Genomic DNA, 18859 nt, shown 5'->3' with positions numbered 1-18859 from the left:
TCACTATATAGAACAGCTAAAATTTAAAAGACTGACAACATCAAATGTTGGTGAGAATATGGAGCAAGTGGAACATTACTGGTGGGAACAAAAAAAAATTTTAGAAAAAGTTTTGGCAGTTTCTTGTCAAGCTCAAATATACCTGCCCCTTGACACAGCAATTCTACTCCTGGAGATTTATCCATGAATATTTAAACGTATGTCCACAAAAAGACTTGTTTTGCAAATGGTTGTAGCCATTTAAGGGTGCCTTCTCTTAGATAACAGTTTAGAAAAGCCTATTTTAATGGTGTCTTAATATTCCTAAAATGTTTCATAAAAAGCTGAAGATTTTTAATAGTGCAAGATTTATTATCTGGTATTTTATTTTATTTTATCTTATCTTATTTTTGTTTGGCTGCGCCGTGGAACATGTGGGATCTAGTTCCCCAACCAGGGACCAAACCTATGACCCCTGAGGTGGAAGTGAGGAGTCCCAACCACTGGACCACCAGGGAATTCCCTTATTTGGTATTTTAAACACACAGATTTATAGCCGAGTACAAAATAATAATGCCTAATACTTTAATATGTTGCATTTAATATAATGTTGGCATAAGCTGATATGATTCATGAAATAAACCATTTTCCTTAGCTCTAAATATTTAAAGTATCTACCAAAAAGTAGAATGAGCTGATAAAAAAGAAGTCATAGAAGCCTTATTCATGATACCCTCAAACTGAAACAACTCAAATGTTCATCAGTAGTACAATGGATTATGGGCAATTACAATACACTCATACGATGGACAACTACTCAGCAATAAAAATGGAAACAATCTCTAGTAATCATAGGATCATGAATGAATCAGATATATATTATGCTGAGTAAAAGAAGCCAGGCACCAAACAGTATAATTTCATTTTGATGAAGTTCTAGAATGCACAAAACTAATCTAAGGTGAAAATATCAGAATAGTGGTTACCTAAGGGCCGGAGCTGTTAACAAGGAAATCTCTAGTTAGATGAAAATGTTCTCTATCTTGGGAGGATGTGAGTTACGTGAGGTTAACTATTGTCAAAAATGCACAATTAAGATTTGTGCCTTTTGAAATATATAAATTTTCCCCTAAAAAATAAAGAACTCAAATAGGGTATCAATAGGGAAATTTTGTTGATATAAATCCAAGTCTCCTTACCCAAAAGGATTACCAGTAATCTATTCATACCTCTATTATTTCCTAACATCTGGACAAAGGCATACGTTTAAAGTTGATATTATACCCCACATACTCCTATGTTCGATCTTGCACCAAACTGGTGCATAAAAAATAAATAAATAAAAATGATCACAAATATCCAAACCAAGAATACAAGATTCATTTTAGACAACCACAGGAATCCAACCTATCTAGGAGATATCAACTTCCCACCCCCTGTTATTTTCCTAGGTTGGAGAGAGCAAGGTAGACAAGGGAAATTCCAATATATTGAAGGCCACAGTGATAATATACAGCATTGAAATTTTATTTCTAGGTATCTCCCTTGGAAAATACTGAAATGCGTATAAAAAGAGAAGTATACAAATAGGTACACAATGTTCTTTGTGGTGCAGTTTGCTACAGAAAAAAAAAATCCTAAAATATACCGATTTCTAATTTCATTAATAAACAGGGCAATCAAATAAATCATGGCCTGTCCTTACTATGGAAACACAGCAGTTAAAAGAATGATGTAGATTTATATATACTGACTGGGAAAGATCTCTAAGACAAATTGTTTCATGAAAAAAAGACACATTTACAATACATACAGTATAATTTCATTCATGTGTCACATCCATAATTAGAGGTAACCAATATTTTTTAAACTAACACAGCATTCATTTCGATCTCTGGACCATTCACGTTAAAAAGAAACAGTCTTAGGAACTTCCCTGGTGACGCAGTGGTTAAGAATCCACCTGCCAATGCAGGGGACATGGGTTCGAGCCCTGGTCCGGGAAGATCCCACATGCCACAGAGCAGCTAAGCCTGTGTGCCACAACTGAGCCTGCGCTCTAGAGCCCACGAGCCACAACTACTGAGCCCGCATGCTGCAACTACTGAAGCCCGCGCACCTAGAGCCTGTACTCTGCAACGAGAAGCCACCTCAATGAGAAGAAGCCTGTGCACCACAACGAAGAGTAGCCCCTGCTCGCCGTAGCTAGAGAAAGCCCGCATGCAGCAATGAAGACCCAATGCAGCCAAAAAAAAGAGATCAAGTGTTCAAGTTTTTTAAAAAGCAAGAAACTAACAAACCACTCTTCTTACTAGAAATAAGTGGTTCTTCCATATTAGAGCTTTATATTTCCAAACAGAAAAGGAATGAAACCATCTCTATCCCTCTGCTTAAGAGATTTATTACTCATGGCTCAGTAATGTATTTTAAGACTGAGTATTCCGCTTAAAAAATCTTACATACAAAAATTCCTTATAGGGCTTCCCTGGTGGCGCAGTGGTTGAGAGTTCGCCTGCCGATGCAGGGGACATGGGTTTGTGTCCCGGTCCGGGAAGATCCCACATGCCGTGGAGCGGCTGGGCCCGTGAGCCATGGGCATCCAGAGCCTGTGCTCCGCAATGGGAGAGGCCACAACAGTGAGAGGCCTGCGTACTGAAAAAAAAAAAAAAAAAAAAAAAAAATTCCTTACAGTTCCCCAAGTGCTTTTATACACATTATCTCATTTTATCCTAACAACTCTGTGAGGGAGGAAAAATAACCCCCAAACCCTGAAGATCACTGAAAACACTTCTAATGTTCATCCACTTCCAAGTTTGCATCTCTTCCAGACACAGGAGAATTACACTTCCCTGCCCTGTTTTGCAGTTGGACAGAGGCCTTCTAACTAGTTCTAGCTAAAGGGATGTAGGCATGGTCATCATTTCTGAGCCAGAGCAATTTATCTGCTGTGCAAGACCCTCCTCTTCCCTTGCTGTGGTGAACCCTAAAAACATTAAGTTTATGGAGATGTTACATGGTATGAAGTAACTACCTAGAGTAGAACCCTCCACTCATCACCCCCACTGATCTGAATTGGTCACACAGTCTGAATAATAAATGTATTTTGGATATTTAAAGTCTCTGAGATTGTAGGGTTGTTTGTTATTTTTAGCATAACCTTATCCATCATTATTGACAGAATTGGAGTTAAAAAAAGTTAAACAAGCAAAACTGTTTAATAAAGCTTACAATAAAGCATCATAAAGTACCATCTGGAAACATATGCTAAGAATATTCCTAACTGGTGGCAGCATAACTCCCAACCCCGAATTCTGGTAATCTATAACATTCACGCAGTAAGTTTTTAAATGTTAAAAAAGAATGTTTTTAATTTAACTATACAACAAAAACAATGGAACTAAATCTAGCTTAGTTTAAGTTAAAATGTAAACCATACACCAAAGTATGATTTCATATTTTACTAGTATTTTATTTTTCTTAATGGTTATGAGATGTCAAAATATATATCGCTATGATCAACATCAACACTAAGATGATTGCCCATAATAACAATCACCTCACAGGGTGATAAAGACGCAGACATAGAGAATGGACTTGAGGACGTGGGGAGAGGCAAGGGTAAGCTGGGACGAAGTGAGAGAGTGGCATGGACATATATACACTACCAAATGTAAAACAGATAGCTAGTGGGAAGCAGCCGCATAGCACAGGGAGATCAGCTCAGTGCTTTGTGACCACCTAGAGGGGTGGGATAGGGAGGGTGGGAGGGAGAGGCAAGACGGAGGAGATATGGGGATATATGTATATGTATAGCTGATTCACTTTTTTATAAAGCAGAAACTAACACCACTGTAAAGCAATTATACTCCAATAAAGATGTTAAAAAACACACAAAAAAAACAACCACCTCTATTTAGAAAGAAATAACAAGTGACAGGTTTGATTACATTTTTACTAATAGAGAACTAAGTACAGACAAATATAAACATTAGCCCACTGCCTGAAAACACAGCTTTTTCTGACATCACAGAGGCTTCAGAGATAATTTGGGACCTACACAATTTTAGAAACAATGAACAAATAACAGAAAAATTAACCTAATTCCCTTCACAGACTCCTTTTCTAAGTACTAAACATAAAAGACTCCTGAATATCATTTTTTCTGGCTAAAGAAAACCTCCACCCTATAGACATAAGTCACCTTTATCCTGAAGGGTCTAGTTTACAAACTCTCCCAGAATTCCAACAACCATATTTCATCTTTCCAAGTAATAGACTCCATTGTCATTTTATCAGGGTCCTGGGTTTCATGGGAACACCTACTTTTAACATAAGACATTCATCCTCAGGACCCCAGCATGGCCATTTACTAAGAGTTTACTATGTACCAAGTACTGTGGAAAGCACTACACAAAGGACCTCATTTACCTTCTCAACAACTGTGTGATAAAGAATTTGGCTGACCTTTGTCTAGGGATCCTAGGAGGTAACCTGTAAATCATCGAACTTTCCCATGTGATAGCAGTGTCTTTGCTAGTCATGCTCCCACCTGTCCCCCACATATCTGAAAGTTTATACTAATGAGATAGAGTGAAGGTTGGCCATATCAGAAAAATCAACCACGTAATTAAAGGGCTGGGGTTTTCAGGCACATATTAGTCCCACCTCTGGGAAGGGAAGTGGAGCTGGATATTGAGTCATGTGGGCAATGATTCAATTAATCATGCCTATATAATGAAACCCAATAAAAACTCTGGACACCTAAGCTTGGGTGAGCTTCCCTGGTTGGCAATACTCTGTGTGTTGTCAAGCATTCATGTGCCAGGAGGATAATAACATGTCACTGAGAACAACAAAAACTTAGCACTTGGAAATCTTGCCCTTTGGCTGGTTCTGATTTGTGTCTTTTTGCTATGATAAAATTTTAATCATAAGTGCAGCATTTTCCTGAGTTGTGAGTTGTTCTAGTGAATTATGCAACCTCAAGTAGTCCATGGAGATGCCTGAAATTTGTAGCCAGCTGATGAGAACTGAGGATGGCTCTGGAGTTCCCCAAACTTGCAGCTGTATTTTAGACAGTCTTGTGGAAGTCTGGTCCCTTAACCTGGAGTCGGCCAACTTCAAGCCACAACAAAGTTTAGAAATATCCTCTAAGAGTCTGGTTCAAACTTGAGTCCTAGTGGGGCCATCATATATTATATCCCTCTCCCCCATTCCAGGCTACTTGACTGTCCAAGTGCAGGTCCCCAGATACTGCTTTCTTTCTTCAGTAGTTCAGGGAATTGGCCAATCTGCCTCTTCTTTCTGGCTGCCACAGCCTATCCTCTGCTCCCTGGTTTCTTCCCCTCATAAGGCTGGCTGAAAGACATTTTCCAATCTCTTCCATCATAACTATAGCAGTTTCTGTTGTTTGTTTTCCACTCTGCCTTTCCTCCTCCAACTAGCGTATTATATCTCCTTTTCATTTGTAAGTTTTTGCTACTGGCTGTTAAAAGGAAATAAATGCATGCATCCTTCCACCCCGAAATTCTACTTCTAGGAATGTATCCTGTGTATATACTTCTACACGTGCACAAAGATACAAAGTATAATAATGCAGTATTATTTATAGTCCCAGAAACAACCTAAATGTCTACTAATAGAAGACAAGTAGGTAAAGAACAGAACATCCATACAAGAGAATAATAACCAGCCATTAAAAAGATAAGACAAAGTCAGCTCTCTCTATATGTGTTATTTAACAATCTGATGGACAAATTTTAAATGAAATAAGCAAGATGAAAACAGTTTATGTGGTATGCTAGCATTTACCGAAAAAAGTATAAATGTTTGGATCTAGATATTCATATGATATCTAGATGAATACCCAAGAAACTAGTAACAATGGTCACCTCTGGATAAGGGAACAGGGAAATTAAGGGATGAGTGGGAGAAGGTACCTTTCATGGCATATACTTTTGTACCTCTTGAGAGACATAACAAAATACATGTTTTGCCTATTATATTAGTTTTTCAAGTCAATTTTTAAAAAGCAGTGGCCAATTCTTCTTGGTGTTGTCTATCTTTAATAAATGTATCCTTGTGACCCTTTAGATGATGTCATGAAAATGAAAATTCTCTCCTCAAACCATGAGGCAGTCCCCTTACCCAAGGTGCCTTCCTTTTCATTAATTCTATACATCCTCTAAATATACAGTTAGAGTCCCAGGACAGGTATGAATGGATTAACCTATACCTCCATGCTCTAGTGAAATGATTTTATATCTCAAAGAAACTCCAGACTGACACATCCAAGTCCAAACTCCATCATGCACATACAGGAAGACTCTGCTGAGATCATCCCTGACTTGGTTTCATCCACAAATCCTTTAGGCACACTTAATCTTCAAGTACAGGCAAACAGCTTTTCAGTGCACCACTTTCATTGAGGGAACAGATATACTCCTCCTCCCGTCATCCCACCTCCACTCCTCCAAACTCCCAAAAGCCTATTCCATGAACACTGTTGAAAACACAATTCTTCCTACTTCTTCTAGTAATGGAAGCTCTCAGAACTCTGTCAATTTAATCAAGGCCTTCCTACAAAGCATTCAAACCTGCACGCAACCTGTTCTCCCCTGGGATGGACCCCACACATAGACACATATGACATCAGCAGAGAAGGGAGTTAAAATATGCAAAGGAAGAAAACAAGAAAGAATCTTGTGGTGTTGGACTGGAACTAGACAGACCTACAGATACATAGATCCACTGACAGGGCCTGGGATTAGTGACATACCAATGGCAACAGGCACACTTAATATCTTATTTCTGAACATTAACCTCTACTAAAAAAGAACTAGGCTCCTTAGAGAAATGGTTCATTTCAGGGCTGGGGTAGGGAAAAGCCCAAGATGTGTCTAAAATATCTTGTGTCAGAAAGAAAAAGGAAGTGCTCAAAGAATGATGGGGACATGAAAAACAACAAAGACATCTTGAAGGGTCTCCCACTGGTCAAATCTAGAACAATTTTGACCACAATAATAATGGAGCTCCATGAACATATACTGATATAAATAAATTAAAAAACTGAACATTGATAAGAAACAGGGTATTTAATAGTCTCAAAGTATTTCCCCACCACATACTTACTGATTAAAGAGGGAAAAAGAGTAACTTTACAGTGGAGAAGCTTTGCAGAAATCCCCTTAATCAAGTGATCAAATTTAAAGAGTTATTGAACCAAATCAAAATCATATGCTGGGCTTCCCTGGTGGTGCAGTGGTTGAGAATCCGCCTGCCAATGCAGGGGACGCGGGTTTGTGCCCCGGTCCGGGAAGATCCCACATGCCGCGGAGCAGCTGGGCCCTTGAGCCATGGCCCCTGAGCCTGTGCGTCTGGAGCCTGTGCTCCGCAGCGGGAGAGGCCACAACAGTGAGAGGCCTGCGTACCGCCAAAAAAAGAAAAAAAAAAAAAAAAACATATGCTACTAGACAGGATACAATGAGAACACGTGATTTCTGCAATACTTCTGTGAAAGAGGCAACCTGACTCTAATCATGAAGAGTATCAGACAAACCCAAATTGATGTACATTTACAAAATAAGTGGCCTGTAATCTTCAAAATGTCAAGATCATGAAAGTCAAAGAAAAACCGAAAAAAAAAAAAAAAAAAGAAAAACCGAGGCAACATTCCAGACTGAAGATTAAAAGACATGACATACAAATGCCTTCTTTGGAACTGGATCTTTTTGCTACAAAGGATGGTACTACAACAATTGGATCTCAGTTTTCTCATCTGTAAATCATGAGGCTGAACTAGATCTATTGCTCCAAACACCAATAAAGGACTCAAAGAGGTTTCTGTATAGACAAAAAACTAGATCTAACAGCCTTTCAATATATAAAAAGATCTCTATCAGTATTCTAACCATGCTGATAAAGAAAGATTACCATAGACACCCGAAGGTCTTAACCAAAATTAAGCTTATTAAATTTAAGTTGTATGGGAAAAAGTCTTAAGAAAAAAAATGAGTCTATCAATAGTATATCCAAACAATGGAATATTACCTAGCTATATCAGCTGATATGGACAGATGTCAATGTCAAGATTTTGTTAAATAGAGAAAGGAAAATTTAGCCCAGTATAGCTAACGTATTCCCTTTTCTATGTATGTCTACGTATGTGTATGTTTAAGATACCCCCATATGTGGGCATGTACATGCATAGAAAATTTCTGGAAGGACATATAAAAGTATGTTAACAATGATTAGTTCTGAGAAACAGGAGTAGATAGTCATAAAGGGAGACAGAGCACTTTCCTCTCCATCTTCTACCCTTGTATACTTAATTCTCAACAAGAAATCAAAAAAAAAAAAAAAAAAAAAAAAAAACTCAACCTAGTAGCAGTAAGTACATATAGCACCCACATCATGATTTCTAACTAACATTCCCAACTAAAAGGAAATTCCCTGCATAAATGGCTGATTCTACATATGGGTCAGAGTAAGTACAAAGTGAGGTGTGGACATCTTATGCCAGAAAGCAGAGGCACTCAAAAACTAATAAAGGCATGTGAAAAGGGCAAAGAAGCTAGTGTAACGGGGCTCTCAAAGGTCAAATGTAGGATAATTCGAACATCAAAAAGAATCACTGTAACCATCAAGAAAAGCAAGGAAGTGGGCTTCCCTGGTGGCGCAGTGGTTGAGAGTCCACCTGTCGATGCAGGGGACGCAGGATCGTGTCCCGATCTGGGAGGATCCCACATGCCGCGGAGCGGCTGGGCCTGTGAGCCATGGCCACTGAGCCTGCGCTCCGCAACGGGAGAGACAACAGTGAGAGGCCCGTGTTAAAAAAAAAAAAAAAAAAAAAGCAAGGAAGTGATTATTACAAGAGTCAAGGTAGGAGCTAATTATGGGGGAGGAATAAAGTACACAATGGGTTTCTGGAATGCTGGTGATGTTCTATATCTTGACCTGGAAAATAATTATATAATGTTTGTTTATAATAATTTATTAAGACACATATATTTGTTGTGGAAACTAACACACATATATACATATATAATACTGATATTTCATAATTTGAAAACAAAAATGTAAGGTTTCAGGAATAAAAAAGTCAAGTAAAAACAAGGAAAGAAAGAAAATGACAATATCTTACCTGCAAGAGTATGTAGGTTCTCCCACTTTAAAAACACGACCACAAAGATGAGAAGGTTTGTTTGTTTGTTCAAGTTTTGAAAATCCCAACTCAGGATCTTCACCACAAAGGTACCATTCCATTGGTCCCAACAAAACTTGGTGTGCCAACATGTCTTCTTTCTGTGGAAAAGGGTTGGGACCCCTGCAGTAGATTTTGGGTACATAGTGAGCCAAATGCTGGTTCACTTCTCTAGTGAGGTCAGTTGCTTGCAGCCATTTCTTTAAAAAAGAAAAAAGAAAAAATAGTTTTAAACAAGGTCAATAAACTGCTAATTTGAATAAACGTACTATTTTCTTTTAGGTGCAAAAATAATGAGTCTTATAAATTATTTTATTGACATTCATCACTGCATGTCTTCTTTCCAAAAAAGGATAAAACTCAATTTAGAATTTTACTAAAATGCCCAGTATTTTAAAATTCAACTTAAAGTGAAAGTAAAGTGGAACGAGCCCATCTCCTCAAAATGACTCTTGAAGCTACCTTCTGTAGGCAATACAGGAAAATGACCACAACATATCATCTTATAAGACACTAGCCGTTGAGCCCATCTGACTTTCTAATTTCTAATGCTTTGCTCAAATGATATTCTGATTGTGATCTGGATTCTCCTGTCAGTTTGCTGACAGAAAGAGCATACAGTGAACATGAACAGCCAATACACTAATTCTATTTCTCAATGATTATAAAGGACACGCCAGTCTCTTATGAATGTCAGTCCATAAGAGAGTTTGTTCTATCGATTATATCTTTATGCCCTGATCAACCTCTCTATAAGCCCTTTCTCCTTTGCTCTCCCTGTTAAAAACATTTTAAAAAGTCACTTTCCCCTGTCCCCAAACTTTCATGTCCTACTACCTGTGATAATTATACTTAGATATCTAATAGATACTGTGATATTATGATAAGAAAAACATATTTGGTCTTCTCATTCCTAGCACAGAGCTCTTAAAAATCTTCCAATTTCCTAAGTGATAAGTGAGATAAAAGTGAAAGGAATGTCTTTTGTTATTCATAACAAGCCCCCTTCAATCAGACCTGAGTTGATATTACTAAGGTGACTTTTGGAAAGCCCCTAAAGATGGGAAGCTAGTTGCCAGGGGAACTAGCCACATTATTAGTAGGGTGGAACTTACAGTCTCCACCCCAACCAACTTCAGGGAAGGGAGAGGTGCTGGAGGTGGAGTTAAGCACTAATGACCAATCATTTGATCATCATGCCTATGGAGGCACAAAGCCTCCATAAAAATCCAGAAATGTCGGGGTTCAGAGATCTCCTTGGTTGATGAACAAACAGAGGTGCTGGCACGCCCAGGGAGGGCATGGAAGCTCCACACCCCTTCCCACATACCTTGCTCTATTCCATCTGGCTGTTCCTGAGTTGTATCATTTTATAATAAACAAGTAATCTAGTAAATAAACTGTTTCCCTGAGTTTTGTGAGCCATTCTAGAAAATTATCGAACCCAAAGAGGGGGTCATGGGAACTCCCTAATTTGCAACATAAGTTGTGGGTAACCTGAGGACCCACTGCTTGTGGCTGGCATCTGCAGTAGTGAAGCGGGCAGCCTTGTGGGACTGAGCCCTTAATCTGTGGGATCTGATGCTAACTGCAGGTGTACAGTGTCAGAACTGACTGAGTTGTAGGACACCCAACTGGTGTCTGCTGAGAACGAGAGAATTGCCTGGTGTAGGAAACCACCCCCCCCACCCACACACACACACGTTTGGAGGCCTGAAGTATTGATGTGAGAATAAAAAGAAAAGGAAGAAACAGTTTTTCCTTTCAGACACCAACTCAATATGTCCAAAATTGAACTCATGATCTCCCACACCACAAAAAACACCCTGCTATTTTCTCCATTTCTCTATTTCAGACACCAGCACCTACCCAGGTATCCAAACCAGAAAAACTCAGAAATCTTTTTTCCTCACCCCAACATCCAATTAGTCATCATGTCTTGTCTATTAGGCCTCCTAAGTATCTGCTGAATCCATCCATTTCTTTCTCTCCATCTCCGGTGGCACTACTTCCACTACCCTAGTCCAAACTCCCCACTCCTGTCTTTTGCAAGGATTAACGCAACTGTGTCCTAACTAGTAATCCCCACTAGTCTGGTCCCTCTACAGTCCATTTTTCCAACCTCACTACCAGAGTGTTTCTTGCAAAATGCCAGTCTGATCATGTCATTCAGCTTCCCCTTCTATTTAGGATCAAATCAAGTCCACTGACATGGTTTACAACAGCGGTCCCCAAACGTTTTGGCACCATGGACTGGTTTAATGGAAGACAATTTTTCCACAGACGGCGGGTGGGGGGGTGGTTCAAACGGTAATGCTAGCGATGGGGAGCGGCAGATGAAGCTTCGCTGGCTCACCTGCTGCTCACCTCCTGCTGTGCAGCCCAGCTCCTGACAAGCTGCGGACCACTACCGGTCCTCAGGCCGGGGGCTGAGGACCCCTGGTTTACAAGGTCCTTTGCCTTGTATCATACTTTCCAGTTTCCTCCTCCTGATCAGTACTGCTCCTCTCTCTCTGCTTTACAGGGCTGTTATCTACTCATTCTTCAGATCTCAGTTTATGTTTCACTTTCTCTAAGATGTCTTCTTAGCCTCTTCCTCACCCCCATCTCCTGTTCCCCTACCCCCCATGTCTAAAACAGAACCAAGCCCCAGTGGGCAGTTAGTAAAATCCGTTAACTGAATGACTATAAATATGTATATACTACTGACTGTCACTTAACATTGACATTACAGAAAGATGTTTGGCTTTAATGGAACGTGGCTTCAATGGACACAGAAATAAAGCAGATCCAGGCCTGCAGGTTCTTAAAAACCAAACCAAATAAGCCCTATATAGGCATCCTTCAAACCACCTCCTTTCTTTTCCCTTTCTATTTCCTTAAGTCCTAAGGCTTTCCCCTATATTCTGTCGTTTATTTATTCCTGCTTCCCATGCCAATTCCATCTGTGTTTATTTGTCCTCCAAATAAACATAATTTATTTAGTTACAAATTATGTAATTAAGACCTGCTCATTTTGGCTCTAAACCAAGTGAAAATTTGAAATCAGAAAATATGAAACAACTCACTTCTACAAAAATGCAGTTAACTGTTAACTCGTAAGTCCAATGTTTACCTATAGATTACAATCTAAATTTCAAATTACATCCTTGTTAAACAAGAGTTTATGAAGATTGGGATTGACACATATACACTATTGATAGTATGTATAAAACAGACAACTAATGAGAACATACTGTATAGCACAGGGAACTCTACTTAATGCACTGTGTTGACCTAAATGGGAAGGAAATCCAAAAAAGAGGGGATATATGTGTATATATATAGCTGATTCATTTTGCTGTACAGGAGAAACTAACACAACATTGTAAAGCAGCTATATTCCAAAAAAAATTAATTAAAAAAAAAAGTTTACGTTTATGTGATGTCTAACACTGTTAAGACAAGAGTATAAGGTCTTCTTTTTAACTATTACTTGCACAATCTTCAGCTCACTTCCTTCCTTTGAAAAAATAACATATAGAGAGATTTTACATATTCATGAGGTGATATATACTCCCTTTCTAGTCAATTTCACATTTTAGAGAACTTTTCCTAAAAATGTAAAAATCTCTTCATAAGTTAAGGGGCTGGATGAAAACTTATAACAGTGAAAAACTTTTCACCCCGAAAGTGAAACAATCCTTTCTAAATGTTACTAATTTTGCTGTGTTTGCTTTATGCAAGTAGGAAAGAGACTAAATTACTCTTAAAACAGTACTTCTGGTGAGACAATCCCATAGGTTTAAAGATTGTTCAAGTAATGTCTAACACTGTAAGACAAGAGTATAAGGTCTTACAAGAAGAAGTGGAGAAGTGGCTCCAAATCAAAATTATACACACACACACACAAAGCTCAGTAATTATAAAACAAACGAGAAAAAAAAAAGATAGTCAATAGTAAAAGACAGAGTCAACCAAAAAGCAAACAAAAATCTAATTCTTTGAGCTAAAAACCATGTTTTTGGCCACATCAAAGGGGTTTTCACCCATTGTCAGCAAACCCTAATTCAAAATATGAATGCAGTCAAATTATCCTAAGCAATTTATTGTTTATGTATGAAAAATTAAGCATTCAGATTCAAGAATTCACCTCCACAATCCTAGAAAACTATGCTTCAATTTTAATTTACAACACATTTAAAGGTTTTATTTTAACAGCAATTTTTTGTTTTATATTTTATGTTCCCATTTCTCTTAAAATTTCACTTTTGCAGAATTTTAATCCAGGGAGGATAAAGGGTGATGCTTTCTAAAAGAAATTATGTTGTCTTGTGGCTCTAACAACACTGATGGGTCAAATCTGTTCATAGATTTCTTAAACAAAAAATTCAGAAACTAACATCAGCTTCTGGTTAAGAAAAAAAAATCAGCTGCCTTATACAAAATATATCATTAGTAAAACAAGCATTTTACTCTAAATATCTTTTATTATATATTATTATAAATTATTAACAAGACACAAAAGGCTGTTTCAAGAAAGGCAGGCATACGTGCCTTAGGTGTTAAAACCACCTAACAGGACTTCCCTGGTGGCACAGTGGTTAAGAATCCGCCTGCCAATGCAGGGGACACGGGTTCAAGCCCTGGTCTGGGAAGATCCCACGTGCCACAGAGCACATAAGAGTGCACCACAGCTAATGAGCCTGCGCTCTAGAGCACGTGAACCACAACTACTGAGCCCGTGTGCCACAACTACTGAAGCCCACACGTCTAGAGCCCATGATCCGCAACAAGAGAAGCCACTGCAATGAGAAGCCCACACACCACAACCAAGAGTAGACCCCGCTCACCACCAACTAGAGAAAGCCCACTTGCAAAACAAAACAAACAAAATCAAACAAAAAAACACCTGATTTGGGATTTTAACTTCATTAAATTTAAACACTTAATATATAAAGCAAGACACCTTTACATGAAAAAATCTATACCAGAAATATAGAATTAGTGGTTAGTGACATTATAGATTTAAAAAAAAAGTTGTGAAGAGAAAATTTCTGGCTGCCTTTAAGAATAATGGTTCACATATTTCTCAAAAGAAAGAAAACCTATAGCTTTTCATATCAGATCTCAGTAACATAAGCTAACTGTAACTGTTTCTTCAACATGAAGAATTATTGATATTTCTAATTTGGTTGCATGTTAATCTGTCCTTATTTCAGACACTTGTGGCTGTCACACTAACATGCACACCAGAGCAATAAGCACTTTCTTATTAGAAGTCCTCAATAACGGAAGTAGAGAAACTGTCAACTCATTCCACTAAAGTAAACATGTTATGACAATGTTTGCAGGAGCTCGCCTTTTTTTGAAAGCTAATTTCAGCCTTGGGATAGAGAGCAAGTACAATAAACACAAAAATCAAAGAATCCCTAGGGGTTAGCCTTTTATCACAGTATCTAATTATTCTATGCCAAATTAAAATTGTACTCTATTTAAGCACATTTGATTTTGCTTTCGAACAAGGATAACCAACATGTAAGTTAACTACAAAACAACAATCTAAAACAACAATTGCTAGGGCCAAAATGGAGCTTTCGGGACTATACTAAGAAAAAATTAGAACTAAGAAAAATTTAAAACAAATCATATTAAGAGTTCTAGAAATGAAGTAAAAACATTCACAAATCAAAATAATACAGAAACTCAGTAATAAAAAACAAGAGAATCTAATTTAAAAATAGGCAAAAAACAGAAGACAAAATGAAAAAATAGGCAAAAGATCTGAATTGACACTTCCAAAGAAGATATACAAATAGCCAATAAGCTTATGAAAAGATGTTCAACATCATGAGTCACGAGGGAAATACTGATACAAATCAAAACTACAAGGAGATGCCACTTTACACCTAACAGAATGGCTATAATCAAAAAGACAGACAATTAACTAGTGCTGGCAAGGATGTGAAAAAACCCACTGAAAACTTCACATCTGCTAGTGGGAAGGTAAAATGATGCAGTCATTTTAGTCTAGCAATTCCTGACCCAGCAATTCCACTCCTGGGTATACGCCCAAGAGAAATGAAAACATATGTCCCCATAAAAAAATTGTACAGAAATGTTCACCATAGCACAATTCATAATATCCACAAAGTAGAAATAATCCAAACATCCATCAACGGATGAATGGATAAATAAAATATGGTATATCCACGTAATGGACTATCATTTGGTAGTAAAAAGGAATGAAGTATTGATGATACATGCTGCAACATGGACGAACCTTAAAAACTTATGCTAAGTGAAAGAAACCAGTCACAAAAGACAACATATTACATGATTCTGTTTACATGAAATTTCCAGAATAGACAAATCTATGGAGACAAAGAAATAGGTCAGCAGTGGGCCTACAGTTTGGGAGGTTAGGAGAAAATGGGGAGTGTACAGCTAATGGATATAGGATTTCTTTTTTGCAGTGATGAAAATGTACTAAAATTGATTGTGGTGAGGGCTGCACAACTCTGCATATACTAAAAACCACTGACTTGAATTGTAAGATACGTGAATTTTATATAAAACTGTTGAAAATTTTAAGGCAAAAAGTAACCAATATAGGTATAATACTCTACATAAGACTTCTATAATGAATATGTATTTCTTTCAGATTTGGGGAAAAACAATATATGTACCTCTTAAATCATAATCATCCACTGGAACATATAATCAAATCTGTGGAGCATGAAATGTAGATAGAGTCAAGAAGTGTTGGGGAAGTCATACTTGTAGAATCAACTCTATCAAGGAAAAGAAAAAACTACAACAGAGGGCCACTTTAATATCCTAAACTTAAAATTATTGAAGTGAGTACTTAAATACTTTTATTTGTGAGGCATTCTAGTAAGAATAGATGGGATCACAAAAAGTCCTTCCTCCTCATAATACAAATAAGAAAAGCAAGTGTGTAAATAAATTGTGCGAAAAATGCCACTAGTCATTATTAAGTAACTTTAGATGGATGTGATCCCAACAAATTATCAGCAACAGAGGTCTAAAGGCTGTTAATAACTGCTTTGCTTGTTTACCCTCTCTAAAATTTATTTTTACCGGAGAAAACTTTATTAATTCATTTTAAGTTTTAAAAAAATATTTATTTATTTTTCTGGCTGTATTGGGTCTTAGTTGCGGTAGATGGGATCTTTGTTGCAGCATGCAGGATATTTAGTTGCAGCATGAGAACTCTTAGTTTGCAGCACGTGGGATCTACTTCCCTGACTAGGGATTGAAACTGGGCCACCTGCATTGGGAGCGCTGAGTCTTAATCACTGGACCACCAGGGAAGTCCCCCAATTAATTTTAATTTGTGATAGATGGCTGGGCTGGGGCCTAAGCTGAAAGAACAGTAAAGTGTTATGCTGTTTTAATCAAATACAAACAATAAACTCCTCACAAAGTAAGGGCAAATTATACTGCTGCAAGAATCTTGTATTTTAATATTAGATGAACTCTTCTTTAGGAAATTTTGTCGGCCTTCAGACTAAATTTTTTTTTTAATCTTATTTTTCAGAAAGTCATTTAAAAGTAAACAGAGCAAAGGGACTTCCCTGGTGGTCCAGCGCTTTAAGACTCCGTGCTCCCAATGCAGGGGGCCTGGGTTCGATCCTTGGTCAGAGAACTAGATCAAGCATGCCGCAACTAAAGACCTGGCGCAGCCTAATAAATAAATAAATAATTTTTAAAAGAAGAGTAAACAGAGCAAAACTAAAATGTAGCTCAGACTGTGAACTTCACAAACTCGAATTAAGTCCAAATTTATAAGTTTTGACTGCATTTTCCTTAATCTCCCCCACTACATCTGAGAATTTCACTACACAAGGACTAGGAGCATTGCTCTCTAGCATCAGTGTTATAACTAGTTTCCCCAGGAACCTCAACAAACTGGAGAAGCTCTAATCACTTGATAGCTTGCACTTTTATTTGTTTATTTTAATTTTTATTCTATATTGGAGTATAGTCCATTAACAATGTTGTGTTAGTTTCAGGTGTATGGCAGCTTGCACTTTTAGAATTGGAAAAACAGTACATAGCCTGTATCACTGGGGTCAACAGACAGAATTTGGTGGGAGTAAAAAAAAAGTTTTTGAGGTAAATAACAGATTAGCTATCAATCTAGATATTGATAAGATCACATGGATAGGGAATAGCTGTCATTACCATTTTACTGTTTACTTTGAACACTGCTTTCGTTTTCTTTTTCAAACCTCTTGATAAATGAAAAGGCAGATGGGGAAAATTCTTGGGTTGTTGCAATACTAAGCGGAAAGTAAATGAAAACAGAACTAGACTAAACAAGTTGGTTTAAAAACAAACAAACAAACAAAGATGCATCATTCAACAATGTATTTCTTTAAACTTTTCACCTCTACTCCTGACATTTATTTCCACTATGACTTTAGTGTCCTCATCAATTCACCCAAAATAACTCCTCACTAACCAACAGCCCTACAGCGCCCCACTACAATTTTGCTCCTAACATTCAGATTGTTGACTTGTGCTCAAAGGTCACTCCCTTCCTATCAGCTTTTTAAATTGGAGGCCCTAGAGGTGGGGCCTCAGCTGTTTTGGCCCATTCAGAATCATTATGGACAATTTGTTCTAGGGAGTGTTCCCTGTCCTTGAGGAAAGATACCATCGAGTTTTATTAATTATTTTACAACTCTGCTACTTATACAGCATATTCGTATTACAGTTTAAGTACAAGACTAGGTCTGAATGCTTTAAGTTTGGGGCATAACTGCTCCCACTATGCTGTGACCAAACCTCACATTATTAGCTTCCATTTACTGAGAGGTGCTCTCTCAAAGTTATATAACGTTTGTTCTCCATCCAACTTCCCCCAACTCCTAGACAAATTATTGTTTTAATCTCCCAGTCTCCACTACCACCTTCTCACACTCAGTTAACGTGTCAAGACACTACTTTCCGCACATTCATCAACGTTGTAGACTGACCAAACCGGTGCGAAAACGCACTGAAGAGGTAAAGAGCGTGAACAGTGTCGCTGGCATCCTTTGGTGCCTAGAGCGGTCCCAGAAACAAAATAAGGTAGCAGGTTTCAGAGGAGGCGGCAAATGAATCAGGAAGACAAAGTACCCAAAAAACCAGGAAGCGTCTTTCCCTCCCCTCTTCTAAGAGTTGACATAAAGGGCAAAGGCCCTGTGCTGGGGAGTTACTGGGAGTGGGGGGGAAAGCAGAAATAACGGAAGAGCGAAAGGGTACGTGAGGGTGGCTGGTGCACCCAGCAGCCCTGCGGGCTACTCGTGGATAAAGAAGGAAGGAGGGGGCAAGATCTGGGGCCTCCCCAGGCCGTTACCCACAAGGCGAGGCCGGCGGGGCCAGCGCGGTCGTCACCCCAAGTCAGGGCCCGGCCGCTCCGGGATTTCCAGTAATCTGTTCCTCCCCCGGGGCGCGGCCTGCGACGGCCGGACGTCCCCGCCTGGGTCCCGGCACTCACCCCCGCGGTCTCCTCAGCCGAACATTCCAGCAAACTCCGGTCTAGGCCCTGCACCTCGGGCTCCAGCTCCGACGCCATCTTCCCTCCTTCGCCTCCCCAGCGCTGGCGCCGCTACCGCCGTCCCGAGGGCCGCGGCCTCGCCACAGCCCCGGCGGTCGAGACCGCCACCGCTGCCCCGGGCGGTCGGT

At 38.8% G+C, this 18859-nt stretch overlaps 1 protein-coding gene across 2 annotated transcripts in view; it reads right to left on the bottom strand.

The window, feature by feature from the left end:
• UBR2 (ubiquitin protein ligase E3 component n-recognin 2) overlaps window positions 1–18749 on the bottom strand; it is a 115357-nt gene extending 96608 nt beyond the window's left edge. For both annotated transcript variants that reach the window (XM_065886419.1, XM_065886420.1), the window contains exons 1-2: window positions 18672–18749; window positions 9122–9381 (exon numbers count right to left, since the gene is read on the bottom strand). In XM_065886419.1, coding sequence (XP_065742491.1) covers window positions 9122–9381; window positions 18672–18749 — 338 coding nt within the window. The remainder of the gene's footprint in view (window positions 1–9121; window positions 9382–18671) is intronic.
• Window positions 18750–18859: the final 110 nt, after the last annotated feature.

This window comes from Phocoena phocoena, chromosome 10, assembly GCF_963924675.1.
Source record: "Phocoena phocoena chromosome 10, mPhoPho1.1, whole genome shotgun sequence".
NCBI lineage: Eukaryota > Metazoa > Chordata > Mammalia > Artiodactyla > Phocoenidae > Phocoena > Phocoena phocoena.
The sequence above is the reverse complement of the archived record's forward strand: the minus strand, read 5'-3'. Positions and strand labels throughout refer to the sequence as shown.